This window comes from Myotis yumanensis, unplaced genomic scaffold (assembly GCF_028538775.1).
Source record: "Myotis yumanensis isolate MYYU_CA2020_CCGP unplaced genomic scaffold, mMyoYum1.0.hap1 SCAF_21, whole genome shotgun sequence".
NCBI lineage: Eukaryota > Metazoa > Chordata > Mammalia > Chiroptera > Vespertilionidae > Myotis > Myotis yumanensis.
This window is the reverse complement of record NW_027223772.1, coordinates 13,497,391-13,520,240: the sequence shown is the minus strand read 5'-3', so window position 1 is coordinate 13,520,240 and position 22,850 is coordinate 13,497,391. Positions and strand designations below refer to the sequence as shown.

Here is a 22,850-nt window from a genome sequence, read left to right as displayed (position 1 = left end):
TCACTGATTAAAATTACGCCGGTGGGTAAAACAGAGTACATATAGGTCACAGTAGTACCTACATTTCTTTGTCCTTACCACTGAGAAATGAAGATGTTTTTACTAGAGAATCTTACAGATTGCTATTTAAGTATTCATAAAGCATTATAAGCAGCATACAAAGCAAGAATAGATATGAAAGTATAAAATACATATTTAATTCTATTTAAACAAGTTAAAAATTTTATGATAAATTAAAATTTCTTATTCATGGCAAATCACAAACTTTAATATTTGGAAGTATGTATATAATATATTTGGGATACTGATTAATGCCCCCATTCCTTTCAGATATTATTAAATATTATCATTCAAATAAAAATTCTATTTGTTTTTATGTATATCTAACATTTACACGTGGTGAAAGGGGTAAAAAAGGTCACTTAAAATCTTAAAGTAAAACTTTAAAAACTTTTTTTAGAAGCAGGTTTTACACATCACATTTTGCTCATGAGCACAAAATTTACAGTCAAAAGTTGCACATAAAGGGTTTATTTTAAATGTTTTAAGGATAGGATAGAGTTACATCATAATTATAAAAATTACTTACAGAATTAACAGATTTATATAGTTTATACTTCTAAATGCAGAGAACAGGGAACTGTCTACACATTGTATAAAATAAAATTAAAAATGAATTCAAGCTTGAAAGATGAGGTCATTACCTACTTTTAAGATGTGAACACGAAGACCTCTGAACTATACACATTCATTCAAACTGCACTACAATGATGGAAAATACAAAAAGCGCAGCATTTCCAAGGAACCACAGACATTTCGACCATAATTATTTGTTTCTGTTTTGTCTTTAGATAACTTTCTCTTTTTTTTTTTAAAGACAATCAGCTTAAGAATGTTTTCAGGCACTACAATTTGTGACAATCAAAAGTCTTCCAATGGGTCCACAGCGTTCAGAGATTCAAGCCCAATGCACTTCGGGGTTTGGCACGTAAAATAATAGAAATGAAATCTGGTTTAGAGGTCACTGTGATTGTTCTAAGATGCACAGTCCCTTCAAATGCTGCATGACACACACAACTGGAAAATCACCTCCTGTTGGCACTACATTTGCTTCACCAGTGCATTTTATCCTACAACCACTAAAACAGCACAGTAAGCAAATATACAGAAAACTGAAAACAAGTAAAAACAAAGATAAAAAACAAACAAAAAAAAACCTAAATATCTTTAACATGCACTTTTCATTAGTTACATTGGACATTTTACTTAGAAGAGAGCATGCAAAAAGGGATGGTCTGCTTTAAGGTTTTCCTTCGAAGCTTTACATGGCAGCCAGACATCACACACGCACACACGACACGATAATACTATAGCAGGTCAGTGAGGAAGGCCAATACATTTTATACAGATTCATGTCTTGTGTTGTCACAAGTCCCATGATAATTTTGGAAATTAATGTTGGATTCCTAGAACAAGGAGCCAACATTCAGATACCAGGAAAACGCAAGCAATGCATGCAGATCTGAAACATGAGCCTAAAATGAAGCCTGATATATTTGGCTAGGGAGCAGAATTAGTCACAGCATCAGGAAGTGTGGTATAAGCCACACACACACAAAAAAAGATGGAAAACAAACAACAACAAAAACCCTTCCCCTTCTTTCACCCTTAAAGGCAAAAAATGGAACAATAATTAAAATAATAACAATAATCACTTGTCACATTCATCAAGAGTGGCAGACCATGTGGTACTGAGAAGCTGGTAAAGGTACTTGTGGAAATAGCACAATGCAAGTCATTAAGGAATGCTAGAAATGTTTCCACTGACCCAACCCTCAGCAGGACACTTCTAGCGAGCTTTGTTTTTCAGCCCGAAGTCACTGTGCTGTTTGTGTAGTGCACGCGCCAGACACACTCACTCTCTGGGCCACATGTCCACTTGGGTTTGGGGAGCCGGGGTTGGCCTTAGATTCACATGCAGGCACTCTTACAAGAGCCACCAGGAGAGCAGCGGACAGGCGTGCAGATGACACTAGTTCAGACATGGGAGGAGTACCTAAGACCTAGGTAACTCACTGCATGGAGAAGCTCGCCCTTGGCTGCTGTGATGAGGCGCTGGATACGCTGTAGGAAACGTGGTGTGTACGTATATGGTGTGCGGGGTTACCATCCAACAGCACTCGGCGCAGCCTTCCTGGAGCGAAGTGGGCATCATGCAAACCACACGTGAGACCTTTAAACTACAAAATCTCTGACATCAAGGACAGCCATGATGGAGGTCGATTGACAGCAAGAGTGTTTAGCCTTCTACCCAAATCTTAGGTAAGATTTCCAATCTCCCCAAGAGACTAGTTTCATGTAAGGCCTTTATCCTACCTTTCAAACCGCCATGGCTTATCTAAAACAAAGTGTCACATGGGTGTATTGCTGCTAAACCAATCAGTTTTTTAGTTAAAACCACCTTGAAGGAATAAGCCAGGGAAGGATTCTGTGGCGAAGGGACGCTATCAGTCACACCAACAGAAGAGCATGGGCCACTGATCCTGGTGTAACAGTGTCCACAGGAGCAGCACATTATAAGCAAGAACATACAGCACCCCGAGAGATGTCAGGAGATTGTAGCTGGTATTTGCCTAGACATTCTTTGTGGGGGAAAGCCGGGGAAAAAGCCTTTGGACCATAATCATATATCAGTAATAGTAGCAATAAAAATGCAAGTGTCCCAGAGAACTTGTTCGAGGGCAACATTATCATTCTTCAACTTACATTATTCATATAAAGTACTATGTTCTTCCAGGACCTCGCCACATACACGCAGGTGAGTGATGTGCTGTTGCTTTTAAATCTGTGTACCAAAATCCAGGTTACTGATTTGTACAAATAATGGACCCAACGTGCGTCCAAAATACACTGGCGTTACACTGTGTGGACCAAGCACCTGGGCTTTGCTTAAAAAAAAAAAAAAAAAAAAAAAAAGGATTTGATAAAATATGTAAACAAAAGAATTTACAAAGCTTAGACTTAAAGGCAGCCTTTTACCCAGATTTCTAACTGTCTTATAAAATTCTAATGTGGGTCATTAGCTGTTGGGAAGTGATTTATATTTGGACTTATGGTTTGAAGCCTCCAAACTGGAAAAGGTGCTCTGAACTTTCGACTTTGAAACAAGCTGAGCATCCCTATGTGCTTCCTGTGCCCAAATTTAATTTTAAATCAGCAGCATTAATATGTCAAATATGACCGACTTGGGTCAAGCGCTCCTATTAAACTGGAGAAAATGATTTAACCCCATCCAATCCACAAAGAAAGGACTGCCAATAAAGTGTGTGTGTGCGCACACTCACGTACACGCGCGCAAAGATCTGTGTGTGCATATATATATATTATATACGTATACACACAGACATAGGTAGATATTGATACATATATATCTCAAAAAAAGGCAGTAACAAAAATACCAAACTATGCTTGCATTGTGGCAGCAGAATAAGAGAATGTTAAGAGTGAAGGGGAAAATGGATAAAATTGATTACAGTTTTAATTGACAATGATACTAGTTTAACTTTTACCTGTAACTCCCCTCCAGACAGACTTCTTTTAAGAGGAAGGAGTTGCTTACACAAAAGGCTTTGTGTTCACATAAATCTGTACTATTCAGAACAAAACCCGTTCTGCTGGCAGAGATTGTGGGTTCGCAGGGACATTTAAGCTTTCATTAAACTGGAAAGCAGAAAGTCTTTATGTCTACAAATTATACATTTAATAGTTCCACAAATTTGGCAAAGTTCATGACGACATCTAGGATGTTTTCACCAAATCGTAGACATAAATATGGAAATCATCATCAAACTTGATGAAATAGACAGACGGTTTGGCTTCTACTTGATGAATGACCATGCCAGTCCTTTTAGAGCCATCTTCTTTGGCATATTCCACTTGTTTGCCTACTAGGCTGTCCACAACTTCTCCTGGTTCCCTTTCTGCTGGAGGTGAATCATCTATATGTAAATAGTGGAGAAAAATAATTTATAGCCATTTTTTAGAAACATACCAACTCATATCTATTTTAACAAACATTTTTAATATCCTGGTTTATCTTATCTAGACCAAGAGTCAGCACATTTTTTCTTCAAGGGCCAGACTTGAGGCCATGTGGTCTCTGTAGGAACTACCCAGCTCTGCTTTGTGGTGTGAGAGCAGCCACAGATGATACATAAATGAATGGTGGGGCTGTGTGCCAGTAAAACTTCATTTACTACCCTGACCGGTGACTCAGTCGGTTGGAACATTGTTCCATACACTAAATGGTTGTGGGTTCAATCCCTGGTTGGGATGTGTACGGGAGGCAACCAGTCGATGTTTCTCTCTCTCTTAAATCCATAAAAACAAAAACACATTTTTGGGTGAGGATTGAAACTAAAAACAAAAAATAAACAAAACTTCACTTACAACAACAGTGTGCTGATCCCCAAGATCTAGACATGTAAACAAATTTAAGAGTGCTCACCAGAAATCCCCTTGGCTCATGTTTAATTACGGCTATAATTACTTGAAGAGGTAAGGACTAAATGAAGAAAGGGGGTAAGGAGAAAAAATCTAAATAATTATATGCCTTCTTAAAAATAAGTCTGAGTTACTCTAAAATAGGACTTCAAAGCAGACAATGCCTACAGGGATAACTAAGAATATGCTACACACTTAAAATGCCTAAGTACTTCTGCTCTTAAAGCTTCTTTATCCTCAACTTCACTGCATTACACATTGTCTTCCCAACCCAGTTTCAAAACAAAAGAGACCGCCGAAACCGGTTTGGCTCAGTGGATAGAGCGTCGGCCTGCGGACTGAAAGGTCCCAGGTTCGATTCCGGTCAAGGGCATGTACCTGGGTTGCAGGCACATCCCCAGTGGGAGATGTGCAGGAGGCGGCTGATCGATGTTTCTCTCTCATCGATGTTTCTGTCTCTCTGTCTCTCTCCCTTCCTCTCTGTGAAAAATCAATAAAATATATTAAAAAAAAAAAAACAAACAAAAGAGATTTATTTCTACAGATGATGTATTAAAGAATTGTAAACCTGAAACCTCTATGGTTTTATTAACCAATGCTACCCCAATAAATTCAATATAAAAGATTTCCTATGCTTTAAAATTAGGTGCTAAGCTAAGTGAACATGATCCCCAGACAAATTACAACTGAGTCTCCCAGGATGGCTGAAGCACCTGTATTTTTTTAAAAGGTCCCCAGGAAAACTTAAGTGTGAAGGAACACGGCCCTATGACCTAGCAGGAACTCTGTTCTAGGAATACACATGTAACGAGAGCAAACCATCACCACCAACAACAAAGAAACAAAGTAACAGAGAAAAAAGGGGAGGTGAAGGTAGGAGTTAACAATTCTATTTTTAGAAGCCTCTATAGGTCCTGAAGAACTGGCGCTTTCTCCCATGTACCAGCAGAGGGCAGGGCCTTCAGGTAGGGCAACCGGACATCTGGTCTTCTCAGGGCAATCCAGGCTTAAGCGGGTCATCCCGGCACAATGGTTGGCAGTGTACCATTCTATTCTTATAGGGATCCTGGTCTGGATCATTATCATGTTAACAGTAGTTTGCCTCTGAATACAACAAATTCTCTTATTGAATAACATGATCCAAACCCTATTCTGATCTCTGGCACTAAGAGACACAAAAAATACAACTAAAATGTTTGAGCACACATATCTTATCAATACTTTTTTTAAAACAAATAAATGAAGAGGAAACCAAAGCTGAAATCTCTTCAAAAATGCTTTTCCCTCAAGCAGCAGCATCATACCACCACTTTCATGGCCCTTCATGTTTACAAAGGAATCCCACAGGCATGGTTCCCAGACATTTTACAGTGAGATGAGCAAAGAAACAAGGGACTCACAGAGGCCACTGCAGAGCTCTGACTCAGAGCATCAACACTGTTTCTAATGGCAAGCAAGCTTCCATACCACTCGCAAAAGTACTTAACAGTCTGGAGAGAGAAGACAGGATGGAGAAGTGGTTGGGATGGGAGAGGAGATGGGTAATGTGCAAATGACCACACACTTTCTATCATCCAAGTCCACAACACTTACTTTGACTGGATATATCTCTTTTAAAAAAATAACTTCATACAGGTTGGAGTAATGCTCTTGAGAAATGCTTTCATGGTAACTCCTGCCTATATGAATACTTTCCATTACACATCTGTAACAAATGTACACAAACATTAAAAAAACAATCTAGAAGGTAGAAAGTCAGGGCCTGATGAACATGTGAGTAGGCTCACTGACTAGCTTGTTCACAGAAAGAACTGAAAAATGGGGAACAGAAGCCCTGGCCAGGTAGCTCAGTTGGTTAGGGCGTCATCCCTAAACACCAAGGTTGTGGATTTGATCCCCAGTCAGGGCATATATAAGAATCAACCAATGAATACATAAGTAAGTGGAACAACAAATCCATGTTTCTGTTTCTCTCTCTCTAAAAATCAATAGAAAAAAATAAAGGTAATAGAGATGCAGTCATATTACTAACATCGTGTCTGTGTCTGTCCAGGGTTCCAATGTGTGAAGAAAGGATATGGAGTAGTCTTAAAAAGAACAGGCTAATTCCATTCACAATACCATTAAAAAGAATAAAAAACTTAAGAAGAAATCTAACAGAAAATAGTGTAAAACTTATACTTTGAAAACTACAAGACACTGTAGATAGAAAATAAAAATCTCAATAGATAGAAAAACATCCTATGCTCACGGGTCAAGACGGGAGTTCTCCTTGAACTGACCTAGAGATTCAACATGATCCCTTCCAGAGTCCCAGCTGGTTTCCTTGCAAAAACTGATAAGCTGATTCCAAAATTCATATGAAATTTCAAGAGACCCAGAAGAGGCAAAACAATCGTGTGTGTGTGTGTGTGTGTGTGTGTGTGTGACAGATTCACACTTCTGGACTTTAAAACTTATCACAAAACAATTTAATCAATTGTAACCAGACATATGAGCAAATGGAAAAGAAGTGAAAGTCCACAAATACACCCATACATCTATAATGAATTGATTTTCAACAAGGGTGCCAAAATCATTCAATAGGGAAAAGAATTGTGTTGGTATTTGTTTTCTTTTAAATGGTGCTCAGATAATTGTATTGTCACATGCAAAAGAATAAAGCTGAACCCGTAAGCTACATTATAAACAAAAATTAACTCAAAACATATCAAAGATCTCAATAGAAGAGCTTAAGAAATAAAACTTAAGACTCTTAAAAGAAAACAGAAGGGTAAGTCATTGTAGCCTTGGATTTGTCAAGAGGTTACAAGATACAACACCAAAGACACACACAACAAAGGCAACAAAGGTAAAATGGACTTCAGACCACCATCAAGAGAGTGAACAAGAACCCACAGAATGAGACAAAGTATCTGTAAATCATGTAGCTGACAGGACTTGTACCTAGAATATTGACTCTTTCAACCCACAACAGCCAGCCAGTTGAAAAAAGTACAAAGGACATAGACATTTCTCCAAAGACATACAATGAAAAGATACTTGAGATCTTTAGTCATCAGGGAAATTAGATATCACTTCACAAGCAATGACATAAAAAAGTCAGATAACAAGAAGTGTTGGTGAGGGCTGGAGAATCCAGAAGCCTCACACACTGTTGATGAGAATGCATTAACAGTGCAGTCATTTGAAATCAGTCTGGCAGTACCCTAAACAATTCAACAGAGCGCGATCACTATGACCCACCAATTCCGCTCCTAGTTATATATATACCCAAGAGAACTGAAAACACCCACCCATTCAGAAACTCGCACACAAATATTTATAGCTTCTGTCTTCATAGTAAATAAGGTAGAGGACAATCCAAATGTCCATCAACAGATGACCAAACAAACAAAATAGAGTCTATGCACACAAGGAGCTGTATTTGCCCATAAATAAGAGAGAAGTGCTGACACATGCTATAACACAGACGAGCCCTGAAAACAGTGCTGAGTGAGAGAAGCCAGTCGCAAAGGGCCCCATACCACATCATCCATATGAAAGTCCCAAGTCCACAGCAGGGAAATAGCCACAGAAAGTAAATTACTCTTGGCAAAGAGGTAAAACTTTCACAACCTATGCTTATGTGTGACTTATCCCTAATAATTAAAATTAAAAATGTATCTGCAAAATAGTTTAGCAAGTATCTTGCTCTAAAATTCAAATTACTTTTGAATAATCAAAAATAAAAGTTGTCAATTCATACTTACTAGAATCAGGCATAATGCGAAGGTCCCCTTCTTTATAATCATCTAAGAGCTGGTACATGTACAAGACGGGGTCTTTCTCATAGGTGATGTAAAACCATGTGTTCATGATAGGGGCACGTGCCAAGACCATTCCCCTCCATTCGTCTTTAGAGCCATCCTCGGTCTCAAACATGTGCTCTACAGCTTTGCCAATCATCGTGTCGGCTAAGTGTGCATCGCTGATTCGAGATGTTGCTAGGAACAAAAACAAAAGAAAACCATGGTCTGTAAAGGGTTTTACTGAATATGTACTGTGAAAACTGAACTTATTCAAATGGTGTCCACACGATACGCTAGCCAGCATCAGAATCCTCTGGTGGGTTTTAAGAACCACCACCAAAATTTACGTTGCTGGGCCTAGCCCAGATTTGATTCCATCAGAACTATTTTATTGCCCCAAGTCAGTTATTTTGAGAATATTTTTTCCTCTAAATTTTTCTGAACTCATCTTCTCTTGGTGCTATATCTAAACTAGGATTTCCTTCCCTTTATATTAACCTCTTACATAAATAACCACAGACCATTTATTAAAACTAAGAAATTAACCTATTTAGGTTTTTATTTTATTCTTGCTCCTTCAATCTACTTCCACAGCAACCAGAGTGACCTTTGTGGCAGTTTTAGGATTGTGTTGTTCATTTGGGTTTTTGTTGTTGTTGTTTCTTTTCTTTTTATTAATCCTCATCTGAGGCTATTTTTCCATTGATTTTTATAGAGTGGAAGGGAGAGGGAAAGACAGAAACACTGATGTGAGAGAAACCCATCGATTAGTTGTCTCCTGCAACCGAAGTAGATGCCCTTGACTGGAATCGAACTGGGGACCCTTAGGTCCACAGGCCGATGCTCTATCCATTGAGCCAAACTGGCCAGGGCTGTTGTTTTTTAAAATGTATTTTTGTTGATTTCAGAGAGAAAGGGAGAGGGACAGAGAGCTAGAAACATCAATGATGAGAGAAAATCATTATTAGCTGCCTCCTGCATGCCCCCTAATGGGGATCCAGCCTGCAACCCAGGGCATGTACCCTGACCCCTTGGTTAATAGGTGGATGCTCAACCACTGAGCCATACCGGCTCGGCATGTTCATTTGTTTAAAATGCACCCATGTTTTCCTTTCACATAATTTGAATAATGAACTGCTTCTCATGGGCCAACTTTTCCTCTGGGCCCTCTTCACCCCTATTGTCACCTCCCTCCTAACTGCCTTCACCTCAGCGACATGGACACCTTTGTTTTCCTGGAACACCCCCTGGTCTCCTCATTTGGACCATGTGCTGCCCCCACACCTTCAGGGGCTGCTCCTGAGCAGGTCTCCTCCCAGAGGCTCTCCACGATCACCCTGGGGAAAGCAGCCCCACCAGCCACAGTCACCAGTCACCTCACCCGGTTTTATTTCTTAATGGCATTTATCATCATCTACAGTTATCCTGTTTTACATGTTTGTTGACTTGCTTTTAGCCTACCACGATGCAAGCAGAGGCTTTCCCATCGTGTTTCCAATACCAAGCTCACAGTGGTTCCTATTTGTTGCATGAGTTAATTATTCTAGAGAGCGGGCTGTTCTGGGCGGCCTGTGTGGTTAGCAGCATGGCCTCCCCACTGGTGTGTCAGCCTCTGCAGCCCTGCTCCACCTTCTTTAAAGAGGTAGACAAAAATTACAAGCTTCATTTCTTTAACACTGGGAATTGCAGAGGTTCTCACTGATTCTAAGGTTTCTCCTCAGTTTTAGACAAATGTCTTCAGAATAAATAAGCAAACCTATTTTACTCGTGAGTGCTTTTCTTTCAGTTAAATAAAATTCAAAGGAACAAAGATTAGAATTTCTTGGTAGAGATACTGCTTATCCAATTTATCAGGATATTCTAAAAACATAAAGTGGTTTTCTTTGCTTAATTATAGGATAATTAATAAAAAGTACATAGAATTCCCCACTGTGTATAATTTTAAAACAAAATCTAACAAATTTCTTCATATCAAAAGTTCTCAAACTTTTTGATCTCAGGACTCCTTTACATTCCTAAAAATTTGAGGACCCCAAAGAGCCATTTGTTTATATAGATGACATCAATATCAACTACTGATATTGAAATTATAAGAAATTAGTAGAAATTATAAATGACAAATCTAAAAATATTTATTTAAAAATATCTACATAAACATTTTTTAGTGAAATATTTTTATTGATTTCAGAGAGAAGAAGAAGGGCGGGGGGGAGAGAACATTGAGGAGAAAGAAACATGGATTGGCTGCCTCCTGCATATCCCTTTACTGGTTATTAAGCCCACAACCTGGGCATGTGCCCTGACTGGGAATTGAACCTGAGACCTCCTGCTACATGGGACCATGCTCAACCAACTGAGCCACACTGGCCAACTATATAAACATATTTTTAGTGAAAAATAACTATCTTCTAACAAAAACTTAGTAAGAAAAGTCGACAGCTAGATTCTTATATCTGCTTTAGCATTCCTCCTGTTATATATTCTTTTGATCTATTAATCTTTTCATATAATTCCTGACAGTCTTTTAGATAGTCTTTTATCATACTATATCAAATCTCAACGTGTGGTAGCTCCTTAAAGGTTAATTGCAATGTAGAATCTAAAATCATTATCAGCAAATTTGTCATACTGTTATTTAAATTAAAACTCATTTATCTCCAGAATATATAAAGAATTCCTACAACTAAACAAAAAAAATCAAATAACGTGATAAAAAAAATGGGCAAGGACTTGAACAGACATTTCTGCTAAAATTACATACCAATGGTCAAAAAGCATAGGAAAGATGCTCAAAATCATTAATCATCAGAGAAATGCAAATCAAAACCAACAGAAAATAACAAGCATTGGTGAGAATGTAGGCAAACTGGAATGCTAGTGCACTGTTGGTGGGACTGTAAAATGTTACAAACACTATGGAAAGCAGTAATTGTATGTATGTTGCTCAGAAAATTAAACAAAGAAGTACCATATGACCCAGCAAGTCCACTTCTGGGTATACACCCAAAAGAACTGAAAGCAGGCTCCCAAAGGGATATTTGTACACCCATGTTCATAGCAGCACGGACCACAACAGCCAAAAGGTTGAAGCAACTCAAGTGTCCACACACGGATAAACAAAACACGGTCTATACATGTAATGGAGCAGTATTCAGCCTTGAAAAGAAAGGACAGCCCAACACATGCTACAACATGAATGAACCTTGAGGACATTATCCTGAGAGAAAGAAGCCAGTCACAAAGACAAATACTGTATAATACTTATTAAGTATGTAAAATAATCAAACTCATAGACACAGAAACTAGAATGGTGGGTGCCAGCGGTTAAGGGGAGGGAAAAAATGGAAGTTGTTCAAGGGAGATAGAATTATAGATTTACAAGATGAAAAAGTTCTAAAGATCTGTGTCACAACAATGTGAATGAATATACATAACACTACTGAACTGTAACCTTAAAAATAGTTAAAATAGTAAATTTTATGTTGTGTTTCTTACCACAACAAAAGTCTGTCAAATCTGTTGGTCTTGCCCTAACCGGTTTGGCTCAGTGGATAGAGTGTCGGCCTGCGGACTGAAGACTCCCAGGTTCGATTGATTCCAGTCAAGGGCATGTACCTTGGTTGCGGGCACATCCCCAGTAGGGAGTGTGCAGGAGGCAGCTGATCGATGTTTCTCTCTCATCGATGTTTCTAACTCTCTATCCCTCTCCCTTCCTCTCTGTAAAAAAATCAATAAATGTATATATATATATTTAAAAATCTGTTGGTCTTGCCCTGGGCATCATCCTGTACACCAAAAGGCAGGGCACATACCTGAGTTTAGGATTTGATCCCTGGTAAAGGCAAATATGGCAGGCAACCAGTCAATGTTTCTCACATCGATGTTTTTCTCTCCCTTTCTAAAATTAATAAAAACATATCCTCTGGTGAGGATTAAAAACAACAAAGTCTGTTTTTTTACAGTTAGTTATGAGTGGCATTCTCTTATATTAATAAAGCCACAGTAATAATCATAACCTGCATGTCTTTTTCCATACAAACTATAAACCTACTTTTGTCCACCCCTGTATTTATATCCCCCACAGTTCCTGGAACTGTAGATTTAGACCATGCACTGATCAATTTTTGTGGTATTAGGTGACTGATGTAAATAGATAGTGCTTGCCCTCCAATAAAAATAAAAATACCAATAATACAGAAGAATAATCAGAAAGCATCCATTTAAGTAATTATCTTTAAAGCTTATAAACGCAGAAATAGTAAAGAGAACTTACCAACTCTATCAGGGAGGACTTCAAGCGCAGAAACTCTTTCATCTTTATTAAGTTCTAGTCCATAAACACAGTCAAATCCATCGTATTTTATAAGATACAAAGAAGGGTTTACAGGCACCTGGTCCAGAACGGTTCCTTTCCACTGGGTGACAGGGCCACTGCCCTCCTTCCACCCATGCTGAATCCTGCAGCCTACGATGTTCCGCCGAGGCTGGGACACGGGCTTGCTCGGCCCCACGCTGCTCCGGTGTTTTCTGTATTCACACATACACAGACACGTAAGGTATCAGCTCAAAGGTATGCACTACTGCACCCAACACAACTGCTGCTAGCTAGCATGCTCTCCCTAGACCACCGGACTGTGCTAGCTAATGGTGCCACTCAGGCAGTCCCACAGCCATGCAGTGTGGCTCACAGAGGGGGCTCTTCTCTACCACCATGTGTGTCCACGGTGGGCTGGCAGTAGGAGCTTCTTGTGCACCCCAAGTGTGGACAGGCAGAAAAACTTCGACTACTCAGGAGCAACTCAAGCCCCAATATTAAGCATCAGTTTTTCAGCCAAGTTTCCTAGTACAATCAACTCACAATTATCCCAGTTAATCAAAGAAAGAGGCACCTGTATATAGCATTATAGAATATAAGTGCATTTCTAGTAAACAAACAAACAAAAAAAGTATAGCGCTGGCCGGTGTAGTTCAGTTGGTTGGACATTGTTCCACAGACAGAGAGGTTGCCGGCTCTATTCCGGTCAGGGCACATGCCAGGGTTGAGGGCTCCATCATGTGCGTGTACGTGTGTGCGTGTGGTGGTGGTGGGGGAGAGGAGAGCCTGTGCATGAAGGAAGCAGCCAATCGATGTTTCTCTCTCTCCCTTCCTCTCTTTAAAAAAAAAACTCAGTAAAAATTAAAACACATTAAAAAAAAAATTATAAAGAAATGTATAACTACTCATTTTCATCCATTCTAATGCTCACATAATTTTGCACCCCCACCCCCCAGCTTAAACAGTAAAAATAAACTAGACATTTAAGTTTATTCTTAAAACTGCATTTCAGATGGGCTTATATCCATGTATTATACCACCATTACTTCTCTAGAAAGCATATAATCTTAAACACATTTGTCAAAAGTACTCACATATTAAAAATTATTGGGGCAACACCAAACTACATTCTTTCTGGATTATTAACAATTGAAAAATCTACATACAATGTTTACAAATAATACACCTGGCTCTTGTTATTAGGAAAAAAAATATTTGTTTCACCTAGATATCCAACGATACTCAAAGGGGGCACAACTTGGCCTGAATACAAGCTGGCACCTGAATACAGTCTATGCCAAGAATGAGAAAATTTAGAGAGAAAAGAATTCTCCTCCGACACTTTTTTAAAATACATGTTTTTATTGATTTTTAAAAAGGAGGGAACAGAGTGGGATAGAGAGAAATATCAATGAGAGAGGACCTCATCCTGCACACCCCCTACTGGGGATCGAGCCAAAACCCGGGCATGTGTCCTGACCAGGGAATTGAACCAGCAACCTCCTGGTTTGTGGGTCAGTGCTCAACCCCTGAGCCACACCAGCCAGGGCCCCTCCCACACTTTTATGGCAAAAGCTCTTATTTGGTATATCATGAATAAAAGTTAGGAACAACTGGCATAAACACAAATACACTTTACAGAAACCAATTTATTATAGGCTGTAATATTTAAAACTACAATTATATATATTTTAAATAGACCAGTTTGGTAAATGTTAGTGTTTAATGAAACAGAGAAACAGGTTACAGCAAACCATCAGAATTGCCCCGATCAGGCCTGTTTTACCTAAGCCAGTCGGGACGGACGCCATCTGGAGGGCCCGCAGAGGAAACTTCAATAGACGGAAAAAGGTTCCCAAGGTCCCATGCAGAGTGTGAGGAAACCAGGAAACACCAGGGCCACCCCAGCCCTCAAGGCTCTGCAAACACCCAGCAAGCTGCCTTCCAGGAAGGCAGAGCCTGCACTGAGGAGGCACTGCTGGGGACAACATCCTAAATGAGGAGGATGGGGCCACAGGACACAGGAAAGGAGGTTCAGAAGCTGAGGGCAAGTCCCAAAGGAGGCAGCCCTCAAAAGGTCTCATCAAGGCTACTCAGAGGCTCTATTTTCAAGCATGCCACAGGCAGAGACAGACAGCTGCAGCTGACCTGGAACCGTCTCTCCCTCTCATGTACAGGAGTAAGGAGAGGATTGTGATGGAACCAACACAGGGTGACAATCGGAATGATGCGCCAACAGGCCATGGAGGCAGACCCAAACTATGTTCACAAGGGAGAGGAAACGACCCCCTAACATTAGGCACACACAGAGGCCATGAAACAGGGCCTGATCAGAGCAACAAGACAGCTACACCAGGCACGAGGAGAACCAGGCACGGGTCAGGAAACAAGTAACACTTGAAAACTTTTCAGAAATGACTAAACTTGAGGAATATAAAAAGAAATAGACACTGTGGGGCACATAAGGGAAATAGATGACGTAAAGATGAGGCAAAAAATGTAAGAATTAAGAGATGGTGACAGGTATGAAATTTCTACTTCAATATTAACAGAATTACCCAAAACTAAAACCGAAGAAACAGAATACTGAAATAGTTCAAGAAAATTTTCCTGAAATAAAAGATTTAAAATGTACAAATGCACATAGAGCTACAGACACTAAAACATTCTAGTAAAGCAAATGAACCTTAAAGAAAACATTTCTTGGGCACCCAGGCAAAAGAATTACATGTGTAAGGGAAAGAAAATCAGAACGTGACAGCAACACTATCGGCCACAAGACAAGGGGATAAAAAAACTTTAGGTTCGCAGGAAAGAAAATGTAGCCAAAGATTTTATTATACGCCAAGAATTCTACACTGACCTCAAAAGTAAAAGGCCACAGACAAAGCTGTGAATGGGTGAGATTTTGGGGAACACTGATCTCACAGATGCTTCCTACAGAAGTCGCAGGACAGAGCTGGATACTCAAGAAACACTTGGGAAAGATTCAGCCTGGGGCCAATAGTGAGCTATGAGTATATCTGACTGCAGAACAATCCTGGGAACAAAAGAACTAGAATAGTATGTAACTGTTATCTTCTCTGACACTAGAGCTCACACTACTCTAAAGGGGAGGAAAGAACTGTAGAGTAGAAACAGTTCCATGTAACCTGGAACAGACTCCCTTACATTCAACGGAGAGAAAGGGCAGAGACAATGGCTAACTGTTCACCGAAGGAACCAACCTGTATCACCAGGAGGATAAGTAAATAAATAGACTCTGCATGTAAACTTCCGTGGAAGAGAAGAAAAAAACAATGAAGTACTATCAAGTCTGTAAATTGAAAATATTAATACTCAAACAACAAAAGAAAGTGAAATTCAAGACCTTTTCATAATCCCTGGGAATGTGCCATTACGTCCAACTGGCCCTCTGTGGAAAAAGCCTGGTGACAGTGACTACATTTCTTTGGAATACAGGCATTTTATAGAGTATACCAGAGGCCTGTTGCACAGAGATTCATGCAATAGGCCTTCCTTTCCCCTGGCTGCTGGCACCGGTTTGCCTCTGGCACCCGGGGCCCAGGCCTTCACTCTGGCCGAGTTCTGGCCGGAGCAGGCCCCGGAGCCGTCAGGCCTCGCTGCTCCGCCAGCCCCGGAGCCGTCAGGCCTCGCTGCTCCGCCGGCCCCGGAAACGTCAGGCCTTGCTGCTCCACCGGCCCCAGAAACGTCAGGCTTCGCTCCACTGCTTGGAGCCTGCGTATGCAAATTAACCGCCATCTTTGTTGGCAGTTAATTTGCATATCACACTGATTCTCCCATGGGAGGTGTAGCGAAGGTACGGTCAATTACCATGTTTGTCTATTATTAGATAGGCTATTTCATCAGAGACAGCCAATTACCTATCTTTTGATCTTAGGCAAAAAGTCCTAGTGATCCATGCTGGGTACAGATGAAGCTTTCTTCACAGCCAAGTCAGAGGTGAGTTCCCGACCTTACAGAGGAAGGCATTCAGTCATATGCACCATTTTGCAATTCACGACCAAAATTGTAAGCAAATACAGCATCTTCACCAGTATGATGGGGAATTTTAGTGTGCCACTTGGCTGAGCCACAGTACTCAGGTTGCTCCTCTACTCCCCCCCGCACCCCCCACCGTTAAGGGACTTTTGTAGAAAAACAACATGTAAACCAGCAGACTCCTCCATAATACAGGTGGGCCATGTCCAATTAGTTGAAGGCATAAAAACTGTTCTCCCTGAAAAAAGCAATTCTGCCTTCCAACACTAGCTGCACATCAGCTCTTCTCAAGGCTCTAAGCACTCGCTCTGTGTACACATACTCTCGGGGTCTCTAAGCACTCTCTCTGTGTACACACAGGCATGCACACAACACTGGTTCTGTTGCTTAGGAGAACACTGACTAAAATCCAAAAGATATTCTATCCTAGACTCAGAGACATGAAATTTATGTTACCATGCTTCTAAACAAAACCATATAAACTCAGAAAACAAACAAACAAAAACATATAAACTTAGTCCTGGCTGGTGTGGTTCAGTTGGTTGGAGCATTACCCCAAACAACAAAAGGTGGAGGGTTCAATTCCCAGTCAGGGCATATACCCAGGTTGTGGGTTAGATCGGGATGCAGAGGCAACCAATGTTCCTCTTCCACATTGTTGTTTCTCTCTCTCTCTCTCTCAAAATAAAATTAAATAAAAAATCAATAAAAAAAACCACATCAATATAAACTTAGCCAAGTGAGGGCAGAAAAGTGCAACTGGTAAACTCAGAGCAGCGGTTTCCAGTTCAGTTGCTCATCCTTTCCGCACTTACTGGTGGCATTCTTCTGTGCGGTTGGCTCTTGAAGAGGGACACAGACATTCCTTCAGTCACCACATTTCAGAACAAAAATCTTCTTCCCACTCACCTTCAAAGTGGTCACAGCTGTCTTTCCCTCTCTTCTGAACTGTACAGAGACTAACATGGCTAGTGGGCATCTCTGTTCAAGTGGCTCCTGCATCCTTTCATTCTGATGACATGCAACCCTTTCTTTTGCACAGACTTTATTTCCTTACTTTCTCTAAGGGAATTTAATTAATTTTTGCTGTGGTAAGTAATATGCCTGGGTCTGTTCCAACATGCTATTTTGTGTCTGCTTTCATTTCCTCATCCCTTTCTTCCTTTAATCTGTACAGTTAGAATGAGGTTTCTTTGCACCAAATAAACCTTATCTACAGCTCTTATTTCTAATCTTATAGCAATGACCTCTATCTAACTTTCAAAAATATCAAATTTATACTTACATTTTTCTACTAAAAACCCACAATTAAAATCAAAACCTACACCAGTGATGGCGAACTTTTTGAGCTCGGCGTGTCAGCATTTTGAAAAACCCTAACTTAACTCTGGTGCCATGTCACATATAGAAATTTTTTGATATTTGCAACCATAGTAAAACAAAGACTTATATTTTTGATATTTTATATATTTAAATGCCATTTAACAAAGAAAAATCAACCAAAAAAATGAGTTCACGTGTCACCTCTGACACGCGTGTCATAGGTTCACCATCACTGACCTACACTTTCCCTTTCCCAAACCAAGCACAACTAAAAACAAACAAAAAAATTCTTAGTAAAAAAAAAAAAAAGAAGAAGAAGAAAGGAAAATTTAAAAAACCAAACACATTAGCTCATAGTAACATCAGCTGGCCACTTTTACCACATTGCAGAAATTTAGACTTTTGTTCCAAATTGTTTTTTTTCCTTTTACTACTATCTTAAGAACTTTTTAAACCATTGCCTTATTTAAAATAAACAAAAAAGGATTTTTGTTCCTTTTCCCTTAATGTTTCCACATATTTTCTTCTATTTTGTCTTTCAATATATCCTCTGATGAATCAAATAGTGTTCATAAATGTAAACTCTGTATTATTGCACGCATCGAAGTATTATTTTGCCCTCATCCCTGAATAACCTAGGTACACAAGTCAGGTTCCACATCCTTTTCCCCTCAGCACTATTACTGGAAAAATTACTTTCATTTTCTTCTATTTCCCAGAGTCATAGACAACAGATGCCAATCTGATCCTCGCTCCTTTGACAATAACTCATTTATCTCTTTGAGCAGCTTTTAGATTTTTCTTTGTTCCTGGATTCTGAGCTACCACCAGAACTTGTGATGTGTTTTTTAAACACTTTAAAAACATTTTTACTTATTTTTAGAGAGAGAGGGAGAGGGAGAGAGAAACATCGATATGAGAGCAGGACATCAATCAGCTGCCTCCTACCGGCCCCCCTAACAAGTATCAAGTGCACCTGACCAGGAATCGAAACAGCAACCTTTCGGTGCACGGGAGGACACTCAACCAACTTAGCCACACTGGCCAGGGCTTGTGATATGTTTTTAATGGTCCCTCACTAGCACTTGGTCAAACTACAGAAACCTGTGCAAAATCATCTTCATTATTTATTTTCCTCTTCCACCCCCTTTTTGAAGCTCGTATTAGATGAATGAATGCTAGTACTTCCAGATCTATCCACTGTGACTGAACTTCCCTTTCATACTGTTCATCAAGAACTCCTCAGCAAGCCCTGGCTCAGTTGCTGTGGTTCAGTTGGTTGGCTATCGTCCTGTGCACTGCAAGGTTGTCAGTTCGATTCTCGGGGCTAGGGCACATGCCTGATTGTGGGGCTTGATCCCCGGTAGGGGGTGTGCAGGAGGCAGCCAATCGATGTTTCGCTATCACATCGATATTTCTCCCTCTCTCATTCACCCTTCCTCTCTCACTAAAAAATTTGAAAAAACAAGAACACTCCTCAATTTTTCTTGAATTAGTTAAAACAGATAGACTTGAAGTTCAGCCTGAATATCTTACATAGTATTTTTAATTTCTACAAATTGACTGCTTCCTTATCTAATTTTGAAGTTGCTTTTTTTTTAATGAACATGCCCCCGATCCCTAAAGATAATGTTCACTTCCTTTTCTGCTTTCCTCTATGAATTCTTGGGTTGGCCTTCTGTGCGGGCCTGGTACCACCTGAGTGGTGGTTTTCTTCACACTGCTGACTTCTGGTTAGCTCTCCTGTTCTATGTATGACTTCCTGTCATGCTGCCAGTGTTCCTTGGTAACTGATGACTCCTGATGCGCGTACTTAAAATGCAAGGCAAGATAAGAGTTGTATCTGTGGCTGTGGTATATGACTTCAGGACAAGTCGAGGTCCAGGCCTTGGAGAATTAAGTGCAGTTTCTGATGAAGCAGCCGTGGTTCAGGCAGATATAGGGCAGCCAGGAGTGAGCACAGAGACCCTAAGTCAGGGAGGTAAAGTGAGCACCTGCTGCGGGACGAGAGCAACGGGTTTCTCGTCTAGAGTGACTCTGGAAGGCATGGCCAGCCTTTACTGTCTCTGGCCTGGGCAGTAAGGGTCTAGCGCAGTGGTTCTCAACCTTCTGGCCCTTTAAATACAGTTCCTCATGTTGTGAGCCAACCATAAAATTATTTTTGTTGCTACTTCATAACTGTAATGTTGCTACTATTATGAATTGTCATGTAAATATCTGATATGCAGGATGGTCTTAGGCGACCCCTGTGAAAGGGTTGTTCGACCGCCCAAGGGGTCGCGACCCACAGGTTGAGAACCACTGGTCTAGCATCAATACCCACTTTTTGGAGGTTTTCGTTTTCAACAGAAAGTGGCTGCGAGTTTCTCAGCTCTGCTTAGTTTTTCTATGAATCTGTCCCCATTTGCGTTGTATCTTTCAGAAGTTTCTCAGTGTTCTGCTCTGCTGGTAAAATGACCTTTCCATATTAATAATAACAAAAACTGCAAATTTTGAAGAGTTAATTTAACGTAAATTATAGTGAGATATTATTATCTCTCTGCTCATTGAATAGATACAACCCTTTTGGTAAACAATGTGGCACTCTGCTGTCCCAGTGATTCAACATCTAGGAAATTTATCAAAAGAAAATAATGAATGAGCACAAAGATATAGCTAGTGATGTTTTGGGCAAGTGTTCATAATAGGGGAAACTGAAAATAAAAATGTTCAACAGGTCCGACTGATTCAATAAATAAGAGTGTATCTTTAAAATGAAATAACTACATAGCTATTAAAATCATAGAAAAGGATTTAAAGACATTTAAATACCTACAAATGAAAAAAATGTGAACACATGAAAAACTTTATACACACAACTATCCATTCAGATATGTAGAAAAGACTTTTAAAAATAGGCATTCAATTATTAACAGCTGCAATCCCTGGATAATGGCAAGAGTAAAATGTTCATACTAGAAAGTTAAAAATTATATATTAATCAAGTCCTTACATTTTATTTTAATTGCTAATTTAGATTTTTAAAGCAACAAAAAAAACTTTAACAAAAATTAAAGCTCACTTTAGTTGAAATGGTCTCTATAGAAGCAAACAATAGAACATGTCAGACTACTGGAAGAAAGTGTGAAAAGAACACAAGCACCCTTTGGTCACCTCTAGACCATGCAATCAAAGAGCAGCACAAGCAGAAATGTGAGATTAAGGATTTAAAGTAACTTTTTCATTTAAAACGGGGGCTCCTTAAATATGGTAATTTTGATTTATGTTCCTCTTGATATATATATACTAGAGGACCAGTGCACGTGCACCAGTGGGGTCCCTCAGCCTGGCCTGTGGCGATCGGGCTGAAACCGGCTCTCCGACATCCCCTGAGGGATCCCGGATTGCAAGAGGGTGGATCTCGGGTGACGCACCCCAGAATTGGGCTCCCTCCTCTCTGGTTCCGGGTGCATCACCCAAGAAACGCAGCTGCCAAGTGACCGCAGCTCCTGCGTTAAGCATCTGCCCCCTGGTGGTCAGTGTGTGTCATAGCTACTAGCCTATCGCTCAGGCTTTTATATATATAGACTGGTGGCCCGGTGAACAAAATTCGTGCATGGAGGGGTGTCCCTCAGTCTGGCCTGGCTCCTCCCACCGCGGCCCCCAGTCCTGTCTGCCAGCAGCCCCACTCCTGCCACTGCCGCTCCCATGTGCTGACAGCGCCGGCCCCACCCAAACTTGCTGATGGCGCGGAGCGATTTGGGCCGGTGCCAGCAGCAGGTGCAAGCGGTGGCTGCTGCCCCAATCGCCCCTCAGGAGCAGGGGGAGGTGGAGAAGCCCTCAGGGGCCAATGGGGCCAGCAGCCACTGCTCGCACCTACTGACAGCACCGAGCGATTGGGACTGATACCGGGTGCCAGCAGCGGCTGTGAGCGGCAATTCTGTTGCCGGCAGTGGGTGCAAGAGGTGGATGCCAACCCCGATTGCCCCTCAGGAGCAGGGGGAGGTGGAGAAGCCCTGATGGGCAACTGGAGCTGGCAGCCACCTCTCGCACCCGCTGATGGCGCCAAGTGATCAGGGCTGGCGTCAGGAGCCGGGAGCAGGTGTGAGTGGCAGCTCCAGAGCCACCAGCAGCAGGTGCTAGTGGGGCCGGTGTGGGCACCAGGTGCGAGCACTGGGCGGGACTGTGGTGTACAGGAGCAAAGAATTTTCATTAACCACCAGAGGCTCACCCCGATGACAATGACCAGCACCCCGCCTTGGTCTGGCGCACCTGCTCCACCATCCCGCCACGGCCAATGCCCACCATGTTCCGCGCGCCCCCCCCCCGCCCCCCGGTGTTCAGCACACGTCACAGCAACCGGTTGTTCTGCTGTTCGGTCTATTTGCATATTAGGGTTTTATATGTAGAGATTATTGACACACTTGCCTTATTCTATTTAGTACTGTGATATAAAAGCAGTTCCCTTACTCTGTTCCAGCAGATTTCAGAAGAAAATATTGATTAAATCAAAACAACGGTCTTTTGCAAGATATACATCAGCAAGTAGAAAGGGAAAAAGCCTGCTTTTCTGATTACCTGTTGCCTGATAAAAATTCTATACTAATATTATCATTCCCAGCTTTGAGTGACAAATACAAAAACAGGAGAGAGAAAGAAGTCAAGTGTTCCACCCCAATCCTTACGGTTTCTCTCATTCCTGGGGTCTACACAGTGTACCTGAAAACACCTGAGATGTCCAAGTGCCCCAGGGTCTTCCACAGGGCTAGTCACTTTCACTGGTGTGAATAACAGAGTATTCACTTTCACTGGTATAACCAAGGTACTGCAAGTTGACTTAAAGTATTACATGTTTTGACCAATTTAAAACTGTCAGCACAATGATTTAAACATTTGCTCTAACAGTTATCTAGTTTGTTTATGACTGAAATAACACA

The 22,850-nt window shown here is 40.8% G+C and overlaps 1 protein-coding gene across 4 annotated transcripts in view; it reads right to left on the bottom strand.

The window, feature by feature from the left end:
- Positions 1-515: 515 nt before the first annotated feature.
- Positions 516-22,850, bottom strand: part of SPIN1 (spindlin 1) — a 94,973-nt gene continuing 72,638 nt past the window's right edge. For all 4 annotated transcript variants that reach the window (XM_070400786.1, XM_070400789.1, XM_070400787.1 and 1 more), the window contains 3 exons: positions 12,568-12,821; positions 8,256-8,489; positions 516-3,998 (listed from right to left, as the gene is read on the bottom strand). In XM_070400786.1, the coding sequence (XP_070256887.1) occupies positions 3,799-3,998; positions 8,256-8,489; positions 12,568-12,821 (688 nt within the window). In that variant the 3' untranslated portion in view covers positions 516-3,798. The remainder of the gene's footprint in view (positions 3,999-8,255; positions 8,490-12,567; positions 12,822-22,850) is intronic.